This window comes from Ursus arctos, unplaced genomic scaffold (genome assembly GCF_023065955.2).
Source record: "Ursus arctos isolate Adak ecotype North America unplaced genomic scaffold, UrsArc2.0 scaffold_27, whole genome shotgun sequence".
NCBI lineage: Eukaryota > Metazoa > Chordata > Mammalia > Carnivora > Ursidae > Ursus > Ursus arctos.
In genome coordinates this window covers 34895083-34908920 of record NW_026622952.1, presented here as the reverse complement: position 1 = coordinate 34908920, position 13838 = coordinate 34895083, and the positions used below count along the sequence as shown (strand labels likewise).

The 13838-nt window shown below is 43.0% G+C and overlaps 1 protein-coding gene across 1 annotated transcript; it reads right to left on the bottom strand.

Moving 5' to 3' along the window:
• Positions 1-588: 588 nt before the first annotated feature.
• Positions 589-9801, bottom strand: ING2 (inhibitor of growth family member 2). The gene is made up of 2 exons (XM_026508565.4): positions 9179-9801; positions 589-4508 (listed from the first exon to the last, which is right to left on the bottom strand). The coding sequence occupies exons 1-2, from the start codon at positions 9348-9350 to the stop codon at positions 3838-3840; spliced, it is 843 nt and encodes a 280-aa protein (XP_026364350.1). The 5' UTR covers positions 9351-9801; the 3' UTR covers positions 589-3837.
• Between the last annotated feature and the right edge of the window lie 4037 nt (positions 9802-13838).

Genomic DNA, 13838 nt, shown 5'->3' with positions numbered 1-13838 from the left:
CTGCATAGGATCATGCTATCCTGTCTTGAGTTAAAATCCCCCCTTAGCTCACCCACAACTCAGATCCATCATTGCTCCTCTTTACATCAAAACTTCAGTTGTCCACAACTGCTGATTCTACTTCAATCCTTCTGCTCACAACCCACTCCAAGCAGTTCCTCATCCCCAAACTCACGGCCTGTTCACTCTGCAAAACCCCCAACCTAGAGGCTAACTCACAGTCCTCATCTTACTTGAGCGACACTTGAATGAGGATTCCCTTCTTGAAACACGTCACTTTTGTTCTGGGGTGCCACATTTTTCTGCTTTATCTGAGAGATCTGGAAGTCTCCTTTGCTGGCTCCCCCTTCCAAATGCCGGAGCGCCCCAGGACGCACCCCACCCTCTCCAGGATCTACAGGGTACCTCAAACCGTGGGTCCCTGAGCCAGCAGCAGCAGCCTCACCGAAGAGCTTGTTAGAACTGCAGCATCTCAGGCCCCATGCCAGACCTACTGAACCCGAATCTGCATTTCAACGAAAACAGGGTACTCTTAGGCACATTAAAATTTGAGAGGCACCTATCTGTTTACAAGTGATTTCAGTCACATGGCTTTAAACTTTTATTCATCAGCTAATTCCCAAATGTTTAGCTCCGGGCCCCTCCCTCAATTCCATGCTGGATCCCAAGAGAAATCTATCAGGTATCTCAAAGCCAAATGCAAACAGAAATCTTGATTTTTCCCCTCAAGCCAAAAAACCTAAGAATCACCCTTGTCATCTCTTCGCCTTCTAATCGCTGGGCCAAAATCCTCCTGTTGGCAGGATCTGGAAGACCTAAGCAGAGTCCCACCACTCGCTACCACTTCCACTGCTACCACCCTGGTCTAAGCTACCAGTATTTCCGGTGCAGAGACTTCTAAGAGGGTCTCCTGATACTCCCTATTTTCACCAAGTCTCCCTAGGATACGTTTTGCATGCAGCATGATCAGAGTGACCTTCAAAGAACTCTTCAAAACAAACTCATATACAAACTCTTCAATATAAACCCTTCCCAAATTTTCTACTGTGGCTTTCAAGAGTCAACATTTTCTAGTCCCTTCCACACTGCGTCAAGTGCTCTAGTCAAACCAACAAGCTTGTTTTACTCCTCCCTTCCCTTAAATCTTTGCCTTCCTCACTTCCTTATTTCCCTCTGGTCTCAGCTCAAAGATCACTTCCTTCAAGACTTTTCTTTAATCACCACAATTAAGACTCACCTCCCTTTCCATCTGCTTTACTCCCCTTCTAACAGTCACCTAACATACATCTGACTCCCCACCAGAACATCTGGTGCACGAACAAGGACTTTGTCTTTTGAAACCACCACTGCTCAGAACAGTGACGAGCACACAAGGAGCACTCAAGTGTTGAGTCTTCAAGTGTTGGCCGACCGTTGGGGGCAAGGGACAACCTCTTGTGCACGTGTCAGAACTTCTATGTGCTAGAGAGTCGTATAAATCTGGATGTAGAGAAGCCACCCACAGTTTTCAATAGGCTCAAGTTTTCGTAATACGGCAGTTCTAAAGCTTTTCTGTAGATTAGAATCACCTGGAGATTTAAAAAAAAAATTCTAGTATTTCAGCCACATTCCAAATGAATTAGATCACAATTGCTGGGTGTGGGACACACGTATCTGCATTTCTTGAAGCTTTTGAGGTAATTCTAATAGGAGACAAGTTTAAGAACTGGTTTATAGCATGAGTTGATAACCATGGTATGAGACAGTATATGAAATCTAGAATATTTAAAAAAGAAATCCTAGTCAAAATGTTATGCAAACTTATGACTTCTCTTTCCCGTGTTGTATGGAAAACAAACAAAAAAATTCATAAAAATAAAACTGTCTCAAACATTAGGTCTTAAAGAGAACACATCTTCCAGGATTTTCCATGTCTGTTTTCCTATCAAGCCTAATCCAAATTTGGGTACTTCCACTATGAAGGGTTTTTTTCCTCATATGCTGAGGGAAATTTAATGTATGAAAAAGTGTTGACTTCTACACAGTCACATCTGAAAGCTTTTGGAGACTGTGCACATACGGATATTTTTAATGGTGTCAGGTAAATAGCTCTACCCTGGTAATAAGGATGTAATCACTAAGACAAAATGCTATATTCTCGAGAAAAGAATTTTTTTACAACTCAACCGTGTTACAGTAAAATAAATTCTTCATCATGCTGTCTGATATTTCTCGCTCAACAAGCAACATAACCAACCGGTTCCAGTCATCAAGCAAAACATCCTCAGGACAGACGTTAATCAAATATTGTGCAGTCACCTGTCTCAAAGACCACCTTTAAACTGTCTTGATATCTCAGAATGAAGGACAAAATTAACAAAAGAGAAAAACAAGTCATTTGATTAAAATCCTCACTATAGTGCAAATACTATAGATCTCAAAAGAACCTTGGAGATAGTTAAGCCAACCTCATATTACAGATGAATAACCTGACACCCAGAGGAGGGGAAATAACATGCCTTAAAGTCACACAGGAGAGCTAGAAGAGTTTTTTTTCCAAACAAGCAGATAGGATTTTTCACATGTTAATCAGAAAGAATCAAGATCATCAGATTAGGAAGAAATGAGGAATAAAAAGTATGTTACACATAAATTTAAAGGACTAGACAATCTGCTGCCCCCCCAAACCAAAAAATTCTCCGAATAGATGTTCATATATCCATCAATATGCTTATCCTTAAAATATCAGCATCTTGGAAAATTCAATTTACAAATACATTATTAATTGCATTGTTATGATGATATTAGTTCATTCAACGTGAAAACATCAAACAGCACCAATACCAGAAAGTTAAAGTGAATACACTATTACTTAAAATAATATATAATCACTGATTGGGACAGAAATCAACTCCAGCCACTAGAAAACTACTTAAACTCCTGTCTGACAGAAAGGCAGTATTTAAAGACTAGTGTATACCCTTTCTCCCACTGACAGGCCTGTGGCTAAGCATTGCAGCAGTGGGTCACATGGAAAATGTTATTAAATATGATGCATTTGTTAAATTGGTCAACCTTTAACCATGATACTGCATAACCCCAAATTTTCCAATATAAGCCAAATGGCACCATTTCTGGTATCCTAACTACGCATACCTGTCCCAATTAAAACAAAACAAAACACAACTCCCTTATTAAGCACTAGATTAAATGTATCTATGATGCAGCAGCAAGGCATTTACAAATGGGCTACTGACAGTGTATCAAAATGCTACTAAGGAAAATACAGCAGCAAATACTCTAGTAAGAGCACATTATTCCACATGGAATCCCAAATTATTCTTATCTCTAGCTTCTGAAATTCTTGGAAGACCAGAGATGAATAAGTGTATGTATAAATGGGGCTAGGGAGAAAGCAGCTCTAAATGTAGTGTTCGTATTTTAAATTACCCAAGATAATCTGAATGCTTACAGACAACTCCAACTGTACCTACATTTTTTAAAGCCCAGAGAACTAAAATGCTAGCAAAACTTTGGTGTTTACCCAAAAAACAACATTGTAGTTTTAAATGAAAATGAAATAGGCATGGTTTGTGAAGTTTTTATAATGTTCACACCACCCTCTCCCTATTCCCTGCTCCTTTCATCAGGTGATCTAAAGACGACCTGGTTTAAAATATTTGGTAATTCAGTGCAGAAAATTAAGGTCACAGACAAAGTACAACAACTTTTAATACACCATTAATACTAATGATTAAAAATTATTGCATAGTCTTATGCATTTACCCTAAAACATTTTCTGAAAGTAAATTCTGAAGAATTATATAAAAGACAACCTTTTAAAACACGGATGCTTTACTACCTCGATCTTCTATCCTTTTTTGCCTTGTCAGTACTTTTGTCCATTGTTTTCTCATTATCTCCCCTGCACTTTGGGCAATACCACTTCCCCTTTGGTTTATAGGTAAGCGAGACACACGAAAAGTGAAACCATTCAATTGGACACTGTTCATTGTCACATCCGATCATTTCCCCATAAGACACTTGGTTACATAAACAGTACGTAGGTTCATTGGGATCTATTGCAAACTCAACAGGCGATGCTTCCCTTTCCTGCTTGGCCTTGGAGCGTTTCTTTTTCTTGGCTGACTTGGATTTCTTTTCTTTAGGTGGCTGATCATCACAGTCTTCAATCCCATTCGTCATGTGACATAAATCACGGCTTTCACTGGTTCGCTGTCTGCGGGGTCTTCTTGAAGATCTTTCTGGTTGGCTGGAATCCATCTTTGCCTTATCCGAGGCCCGTTCACCTTCAGCAGGATCTTGAAAGCACTGTGAATGCAACTCCATTTGCCTTGCCCGATTTTCCACCAATTCGAGCATCTGTGTGACAATCTGAATTTTTTCATCTCCCAATTCTTGACTATTGATTAATGCTCTCTGGAGATGCTGCTGTAGGCGTTTTTTCTGGTTTGAATCATCTTCTTTCTTATATTTTTCATAGACATCATCAATTTCCTTTAATGTTTCTAAAAATGTAAGAAAAATCAGAACATTTGTGCATTAGCACATATAATATTTTTAAGTTAGTTATCTTTCACAGAACTGGTAAAGTTGAATGAACTCAAATCATAAAACCACACTCCTCTTGGCATGTATACGTTAAAAAGCATTATTTCCCATAGAAAGACCATATGTTATCCAATATGAAAGTATATTTAGAAATAAACTAGTAAGAATACAAAGGTTTCTTTTTTAAAATGTTTTATTTATTTTTCTTACAAAGCTTTCTAATACTCATTAGTCTATTTTAAAAAGGGCAAGAGGGGTGCCTGGCTGGCTCAGGTGGTAGAGCATACAACTCTTGATCTCCGGGTCATGAATTCAAGCCCCACATTGGGGTTTGAGCTTACTTTAAAAAAAAAAAAAAAAAAAAAAAAAGAAAGAAAAAGGAAAAGAAGAGATGTGTTTACTAATTAATACTCGAAGTATTTTACATGGGCAAGAACACTGTTTGCCACTTTATAGTCTACCTAGTGAAGTCACCTATGCTTCATTTGAACCTCAAAACAACACTGAATAAAATTTACATGCCAGACTTCAATTGTAAAACTTAGGTTCTGAAACGAGGCTACAGTTTACTGTCCAACTGTGTTTCCAGGATTTACAGTTCAATCAGTGACTTGCTACGACTCCAGAGAGACATTACACCTTGACTGTCATATCATACCCCCGGACACTCTTAAACAAAACAGACACAAGTAACTTTTCCCATCATATTAGTTTTAATAGCTCGTTTATTTTATCATATGGGAGATTCTGAAAACCAAACTATTTCCAGGGTAGGTTTAGGTTCAGATTCTGGCATCAACTGACGAAGCTACTAACAAAATTACAGTAAAGTCAGCATTGGGTCACTCTGATTTTGTAGATAACTCAGCAGTTGGTTTTAAGCTTTTTGAACCGCTGATTTTGGTATTGTATAGCATGCGGACACATCTAAGTGATTAAAAATGTCGGAGTCACTAGATGGTGTACAAATCTGAAAATATAGTTCCAGATGTCACCAAAAATTTATGTAAGATCAGTTTTTTATTCAAATCTGTTCTATTTCTTGTCCTTATGAGATATAAAGCTATCTAAAAGAGTTCTGTCTTACTAAAGGTAGAGAAACAAAAATTAATTACACCACATGGCATATCACTGTTTTATATTCTAATAGTACTACCAGCACGTAGCATACCATCGTTTTACCGTCCAATATTGTTACTCTAATGATAACAACAGAAATGTTAGACTAGTAAAATGCATACACTAGGACTATCTGCAAGAAAGTTTAACACAAAGCAGGTCTTCGACACAACTCTTATGCATTAACTCCTCCCTAAAAATTATAAGCACTCAAGCTTGATGGACAACTGCTTAACCTGGGATACATGATAAAGCACCACTACAAACTTGAGGGTACTCATACCTGCACAGCATTTTTTTTTTTAAGATTTTATTTATTTATTTGACAGGGACAGCCAGCAGAGAGGGAACACAAGCAGGGGGAATGGGAGAGGAAGAAGCAGGCTCCCAGAGGAGGAGCCTGATGTGCGACTCGATCCCGTAACGCCGGGATCACGCCCTGAGCCAAAGGCAGACGCCTAACGACTGCGCTACCCAGACGCCCCTGCACAGCATATTTTAAAACAAAGTTCATATCTAGCCCATTTGCCCAGCTAGGTATATGTGGTTTTCTTAAGAACATAATTTTTCTCCAAGAACAATAATTATATATTTTCCCCTCAGACACAAAACTTGAGGATTAAAAAATAAAGGTAAACCTTATTAACAGGAGTTAGAAGCTAATTATATTATATCATACAGGCACACTGATACTGTACATGAGAAGAATTCATATTTTTAAGACTCTTAATTACACAGTGAAAAAAGAAAGAAAACTAACACTTACTAAGCCCCTTTTATGTGATAAAGATTTTCTCATTTAATTCCCAAAGCAACCCCATGACGAAGCTATCACTTCTATATGTGAAGAAATGAAGTTCAAGAGGTAACAACCCCAGACTTTGAACTCTGCCAGATAGGTATGTCTGGTTCTGCCGTTTAAGCACTTTCTACCAAGCTGAATGGAAGGCACTTGAAATTAAGTATTAATTTTTAATTCAATGGTTATTTACCTAAGAAATTATGAACAAGAATACTGGAACAAAAACTGAGGTTCTCTAATAACTATATCCCATAATAAATACTTCTTTCAACTGTGAAGCTGTTGTCTTCATTTCTCTATTTTTAAGAGTTTTTAAGGTTACTTTTAAAGATTCTTCAGTAATTTCTGAAAGTGTCTCAAATAGGTAGGAAAGAAACTTTTTTGACTCCCTATTTAATTTATATCACTATAGATTGCTGTAAGTATTAAATCCAAAAACGGAAAATGCTTAAGAACTAGCAAAGAAATAAAAAGCTTATGAAATCTGAACCAAGAACACACAAGTACATATAGCTAATAATCATAAAACTGTGGAAGTGGAGCTTAGTAAGCATGGGCACAGACTGAAAACTAGATCCTTCTTCTATATTAATCTTGAGACTAACCAATCTTAATGGAGCTGAAAATGTTCATAATCTTTCAATCTTTTATAGCCTAATACTGTTTTTCTCATGTTACCAGAGCTACTTAGGACAATTCTAGATGGTCAAGATGGCAGACTTCCCTGTAACCAATTTTCCTTCCCAAATTCAAATGAAAATAGCTTAACTCTTGTAATGGCAAATATGTGTCTTTAAAGAAATGTAAAACCATGCAAGCTTTACAAACTTCAGTTACTATTTTAAAAACTAAAAATGGTCCATATACAATTCTTAAGCACATATGTATCATTTTTAGGCTACAATTCATGAATGTGCTCCATGTCTGTAGAAAATAGCTTTGGAGAACTTTTACTAAATAAGTTTTTATAAAAAGTTCATAGTTTAAAAAAAAGGATGTGCACATGAAGTAGCCCTCCTACTTCCCCACCTAGTTAACTGAACAAGTCACTTAAAGTCCTTGTAAATTTTAACTTGTCTGTAAAATATTTTATTTCACAGGATTATTGTGAGATAATGTTCTGGACCCACATAGCGATGACACACAGTAAGTAATCACTATTTAATTCTCTTTCCCCCTAAGAGATCAGTCCTATCAACAACCCTATCGTATGGGTTCAGAAGACAGAAATACATTATAGATTCGAAAACACAGTGACACTTATTCTATCATGCTACAGGCCAGAAAATGTCACCCCAGAAGTGGGTTCCTTTGAGACTAAATCATAAGATTAGTGACGGGTCTAGAAAAACGGAGAATGGGGTCCAAAAAGTTTTTAAAGTCCGCACGGCTGTTTCCACATTATGCCCAAGGTCTATTCCTTGATGAGGATTATTAAACGCAAAACCGTTTCCCATTTAAATTTCTCCCCTCCTAGTAGTACACGAAAGGTCCACCAATTGTGGATGATAAATGGTACCCTCTGTAGGAAAGGCTGATTCCCTGTCTTAGTTTTCTTGGGTCTGACCACAAAGGGTGGTTTTTGCCTCATCACTCAAACTTGGCGAAGGAGGGACCCATGGGTTAAGGGACGCCAGGCGGTTGCCCAGTCAACCACCCACTTCCACCTGGGGCCCGGAAGTGACGCAAGGCCCGGAACCTACGCGGTACTAGGGTCAGCGATGGTCCTAGTAGCTAAGCGTTTCTTCGTCCTGATTGAGTGGTGGCGAAAGGGTCGAAAAACCACGACAAACATGTCCCAACCTCAACACTGAGTCTGCTAGGAACAAACTAACGTTCCGCAAGGCTCCGACACCTTCCCACCAGCCAGCTCCGCCCAAACCTTCCGACGACCAGCCATTTTTGAGGCGGGCGGGAGCGCGCCGGTCCGCGCCCCTCCCATGTTGTACGTCACTCCCTTAGGCCCCGCCCCCAGGGACAGGAGGCCCTCCCCGCCACACACACACCCCTCTTCCTTTCCCCTCGGGGACCCCTCCCCTTTTAACCATTTGGCTGATGGAGCTGGGCAAAGGCTGCGGCCCGGAACTTTCCCCGGGGCGGGAGAAGGGAACGTACTCTCTTCCCGAGTCGGGAGCCGGAGAACGGAGGGAGGGACCTCCCCGAGTCCGCCTTCGCGGCCCTCTCCTGCCCCCTCCCCCCCGCACGTTCCAATGCATCTGCTCTCGGGGTGGGGGCTGGAAGGGGGCAGGGAAAGCCAGGCCCCGGAGACCAGCGGGAGCCGGGCTGCGGCCGGCCGCTCACTCCCTACAGCCCCCGCCCGCTGCACGCTCCCTCGCCGGGGCAGGAGGGTCTGCGGCACGGGGCAGGCAGGCGCCGGAACAAATGCTGCTTAAAATGGCTGATTCCTCTCCACACCAGCTGCAGCCGCTGGGTCTGCAGCGGGGGCTGACGAGCGGCCCCCACCCCCACCCGTGATACCCCACAGAAGTCCTCGCCGACCGCAGCGGGGGAAGGGAGGGCCGCGAACCCGGTCTCCAGTCCCTCTCCTCCATCCCACACGCCAGACCCCCTCTGTGCACTCGGGGAGACTGTCACAGGCGAAATGGAAAGTGGCACTTCCCCGGGCTGGCTCCGAGCGACAGTGCCCGGAGGCCAGCGAATCCGACTGAGGGGAGGACCCGCACGGGCAGCCCCGCGGCCCCCTACCTTGATATTTGTTGTCCAGCTCTCGAAGCACGGACACGTTCCTCTGCATGTCGTGGGGCAGCGACTCCACACACTCGAGGTAGTCCTGCACGTAGCAGGTGAGGAGCCGGCTCCGCTCCCCGGTCAGGAGCGCGGCCGACGAGTATAGTTGCTGCTGCTGCTGCCCTAACATCCTGCCGCCGCTGCTGCTCCTCGCCGCCGCCGCCGCCGCCGCCTCCGCATCCAGCAGCCACACATGCAACAGCCACGGCCGCCGCGGCTCCTCTGCTTGGCAGCCCGGCGCCGCGGGGACACCGGCAGCCGCTCAAGAGGGCACAGCCGAGTCCCCCGATCTCCACTCCCCCCAAAAGAAGCCCTCACTCCCCGCCCCCGCGGTAACAAGCCCAGGGGCGGGGCGAGATCAGGGCTCCCTCCTTTTTCCCCTCCCTCCCCAGGACTAGAGCAGCGGGGATCTCCCGGCGGAGCTGGCGCCGGGGTCCCGGGCGTTGACACTTCCTGTCCCCCTCGGAGTCCCCAGATGCTACCAATGCCGTCTCGTAGCACGGATCCCCATGACAAGCCCCTCGCTGCCCCCTTTCCTCCTAATCACCCTCCGTGCCTGTCGGAGAGTCTCTCACAGGACTGCCCCCGCCCCTCCGCCTGCAGCCGCCTCTGCGCCTGCGCAGGACTTACTCCTAATAAGGCCGGGGGCCCGCCCCTACCGCCCTACCGAAGGGTTCGCATTCTCCCGCCTTCCCTCCGCCACCCGGGCGATTGGTCTGTCAACTCTCGGCTCGGGGGGAGGGTGCGGAGGACGGCCAAACGGCAGGCTGCGCCCCGCCCCCTCTTAAAGGGGAAAGCACTGTCAAGCCCGCCTCTTTGCTTAATGTCTGAATGGGACTTGAGAGGGTAGGTTGTCGGCTCCTTCCTTCCGTCTTTCCCACAGGGACGGGGAATCTCGGTCCAACTCCCTCGGCCCGGTGTTACCCACACTTTCCCCATCAGGTGGATCTGGAGCGGCAACTCGCGGGGCTTTAAAAGAGCAGCAGGAGGCCGGCCGCTTTTCGCTACAACCTGGAGTAAGGCCAGCGGGAACTACGCGACCCAGCGTGCAGCGGGCGCGGCTCCCGGCATGCTCGGCGGCCGTGTTCCCGCCGATCCGCCGCCGCTCGCCCGGCCGTCGCCTCAGCGCTAGCCGCGGGCCCCGGCCCTCCTCCTGCGGCGGCTTTCTGGCTCACCGAGCGCCGGGAGGGGTGGGGGTGGGGGTGCTGGTCGCCGAGGTAGGCGGTGCTCCTGCGGGCCCACTGCATTTTCTTTCTCTTTTATTCTGCTCGCCTTTTAAATCTCCCTCCCGGCTTTAGCCTGTTTCCGCCCTTCCTCACATGCGGGAGGTCTCCCGCCGCCGAAGTACCTTGCAGGTTTTGTCCGCCTTGGGCTCTTCAGGAGTCCTCGGTTTAGTTTTAGTCTGCCTCCGCCCCAGAAACGTGTTTGTCCAACACACAACCTTTGAAGAAGAATTTTTCCCCTCCGGGTGTCAGAACGTTTAAGCATTAAATGTCGGCGCGGGCTTAAAGTCAAGAGGGGCGCACCACCCCCCTTTTCGTCTCTTCTCAGCCTAAGACTCAAAACCGCTGGGGGTCGGGGGCCGGGAAGAAGGGAAATGAGAATGAAAGCCTAATCCGTAATCAGGCCCACGTCCTTATTATCTATATGATCGACTTGCACGGCTTCATTTTTGTGTAGTGTTAAATGAGAGGCTCTGCAGACGGGCTGATGTCAATGCCAGACGGACTCTCAGTTTGTAATAACATGGGTTTTTGAAAGAAATGGCTGTAAATAGAACAAATACGCGGAGCATTTTAGTGGAATGCCTATGAAAACAAGTCCACTTCTGAGTAGTACCTTTGAGTTAAAAAGGAAACGTCAGTGGGTGTTAAACTTGGATTTCTCCTTATACCCAGTTCGTTCGCACGGGTGGTACACCTGTAGGGTGACCTATGTGGAGCACTTTTGAAAACAAGTTAGTAGAAGTAACCATTGACGTGCGAAGAGAAGTCTAGACTTCGATCTACAGGAAATTTTAAATCGCAAGCCAAAACAAAGCCCTCCAGAAAATTCGGCATCTTGGGAACAACAAAAATATTGCACGGGACTCGGAGAGTGTCTGGTGTTATTATCCTGTGACACTTTTGTGGTTTTGACTACTTGAATATTAAATCAACCCAGGCAGTACAGTAAGGTGTGTTTTGGAGAACCATCTAGAGATTTCATTGTTGTCATTCTTTGAATCTTTCCGATTAAACAGCCAGGGTTTGTAAAAAATCAGTCACTGTTAAAAATGGAATTTTATTGCTTTTTACCCGAACCCTACTGTATCTGTTTACTAATGGGTTTGATTCAGGTAGTCTTTATTGGAGGCCCCAAATAATGCAAGATGCCTTTTTTACTGATTTCGATTAGGCACTGAATGTACCTATGGATTTTATTCTGCCTGAAAAGTAACCTGCAGGCAGACAGGACACGTGGTTAGAACCTAGCAGTAAGAAAGGCAGAGATGCTGCATTCTTGAGACTACGGCCTCCAGGAACCTAGAGCAAGAAGAGAGGAAAGGAGGCTGAGAATGATAATGGAGATCTTTTATACATTATTTTCACCTTTCATAACTCGTTGAACAGGCTGAAAGGAAGCAAAAAATCCAAATAGTGATTTTTCAGCTTGTGTTGGTCTATGCCTATAACGAGAACACTGTAATATGGGAGTGTGTATGTCCGAATTATTTCAGTTGTGCTTTTTTTGCTATATTAATTTATAAAAGTTACTCAAAGGCTATTCCTGCCATATTTGTGAAAGCACACTGTGTGGGGAGAGTACTTACATGGAAAAGAAAATCGCCATATTCCCCAAACTCAACTTGACCTTTGGTTATTTATCATGTTCTTTTCTTCTCAGTAACCACTTAACCAGACATCTGGGGACTTTTCACATTGGGTTGCCTTGCTGAGCCAAATGCAAAATTTTAAAGTCCCCAATTCTCTGTAATGTAGAAATTAATTGGCGGTATTAAATCCTCTGATAAAGCAGAAAGGCATATTATTTACTTTTTAAAATATTTACCATAAAGTAACCCTAAAAAAGATAAGTAACCCCGAAATTAGTAGGGATGTCTGGGATTACCTGTAATTTCAAAATCAGTTTCTTTTAAGACGTCCCTGGTGGGAAGTGTTTATGCCTCTAAGCCTATGTCTTGTAGCCCTTATTTATATTGTGAGAGGGGACGGCAAACCTTCAAAGTCTCACTGAAAACAAACTAGCAGATAGTTCTGAAGGATTACTAAAGATAACTCCTGAGAAAATTCAGTTGTTGCTTACGTCAAGCCAATTAAATTTGAAATGCTTTGCTTCTTCTTCTTAATGTTTTGTAAAACTTTTTTAATTATGGAACATTTCAAACATGCACAAGAGTAGAGGTAATAGGGACGCCTGGGTGGCTCAGTCGGTGAAGTGTCTGCCTTCGGCTCAGGTCATGATCCCAGAGTCCTGGGATCGTGTCCTGCATCAGGCTCCCTGCTCCCTGGGGAGCCTGCTTCTCCCTCTCTCACTCCCCTTGCTTGTGTTCCCTCTCTCTCTGTCAGATAAATAATATCTTTAAAAATTTTTTAAAAAGAGTTGAGGTAGTAATACAATAATCTTAATGCACTATTCACCCAGCTTGAACATACTTCAATATGTGGCCAACATTATTTCGTCTGTGGCCTTTCACACTTCTTTTCCCTTGCTGGATTGTTATATTTTATCTGTAAATACTTTAAATATGGAGGGATAAGAGATAATTTAAAAAATATATATATCCACAATTCCATTATCCCATCAAAAAGATTATCATTTAATATCCAGATGATTAAAATTTCTAAATTTCCTTATTGTCTCATTAATATCATTTTACACTTGGTTTAACAGAATCCAAACAAGTTCCACACCTTGCATTTGGTTAGTTAGATCTTTTCTAAACCAGTAAGAGGCAGTTAATTTCCTATTTAATTCAGTGAAGCAAATAGCAATGTTTTTCTAAGGAGGATATTTGGATAGTCAAAAAGCATTGTTAAAAGTATAAGGAAATTCTTCAAAGGCACTTTAAACAAAAATCCTCATATTCAAAGGTCACCAATTGATGGCCCACAGTAGAAATATAATTGTATCTAATGCAAATAAATAAACCATTACAAATCCAAGAGTTCCTATTAGTTTAGAGTATAATTTGTTCTGGAAGAAACAGTGAAGCATTTTAAATTGTACTGAAAAAAAACCTAAAACTTTAAGTCAGTTCATTAGTATGATAGGCAACTAAAGCGAACAGTCACTGAGGTCAGTTTTAAAGTATTTTTAATTGCTTTATTGCATAAGTAGTACACACTAATTGTATTTTAAAAAACAGAAAATAGAGCTAAAAAGAGGTTACAAAAAAATCACTACAAACTGGAGATAGCTCTTCTCAGTATCTAAGTATGCCCTCAAGATATAATTCCACTTTACTTTTTTACTTTAAGGCTAGAACTAAAGGGTAAAGTTAAGAAAATACCAGATTCTTGAGGTGGAACATTGGAAATATGAGCAGTGTTGGTCTGTACATGTAGTCCATGAGGTAGCACAGCTTTAAAATCGGGTGTATACAGTCACGCCCGCT

Excerpts from the sequence above, each read along its gene's own strand:
- ING2 (XM_026508565.4), bottom strand. The coding sequence starts at position 9,350 with ATGTTAGGGCAGCAGCAGCAGCAACTATACTCGTCGGCCGCGCTCCTG. Across the intron at positions 4,509-9,178 it reads GCTGGACAACAAATATCAAG|AAACATTAAAGGAAATTGAT; the intron begins GTAGGGGGCCGC and ends TTACATTTTTAG.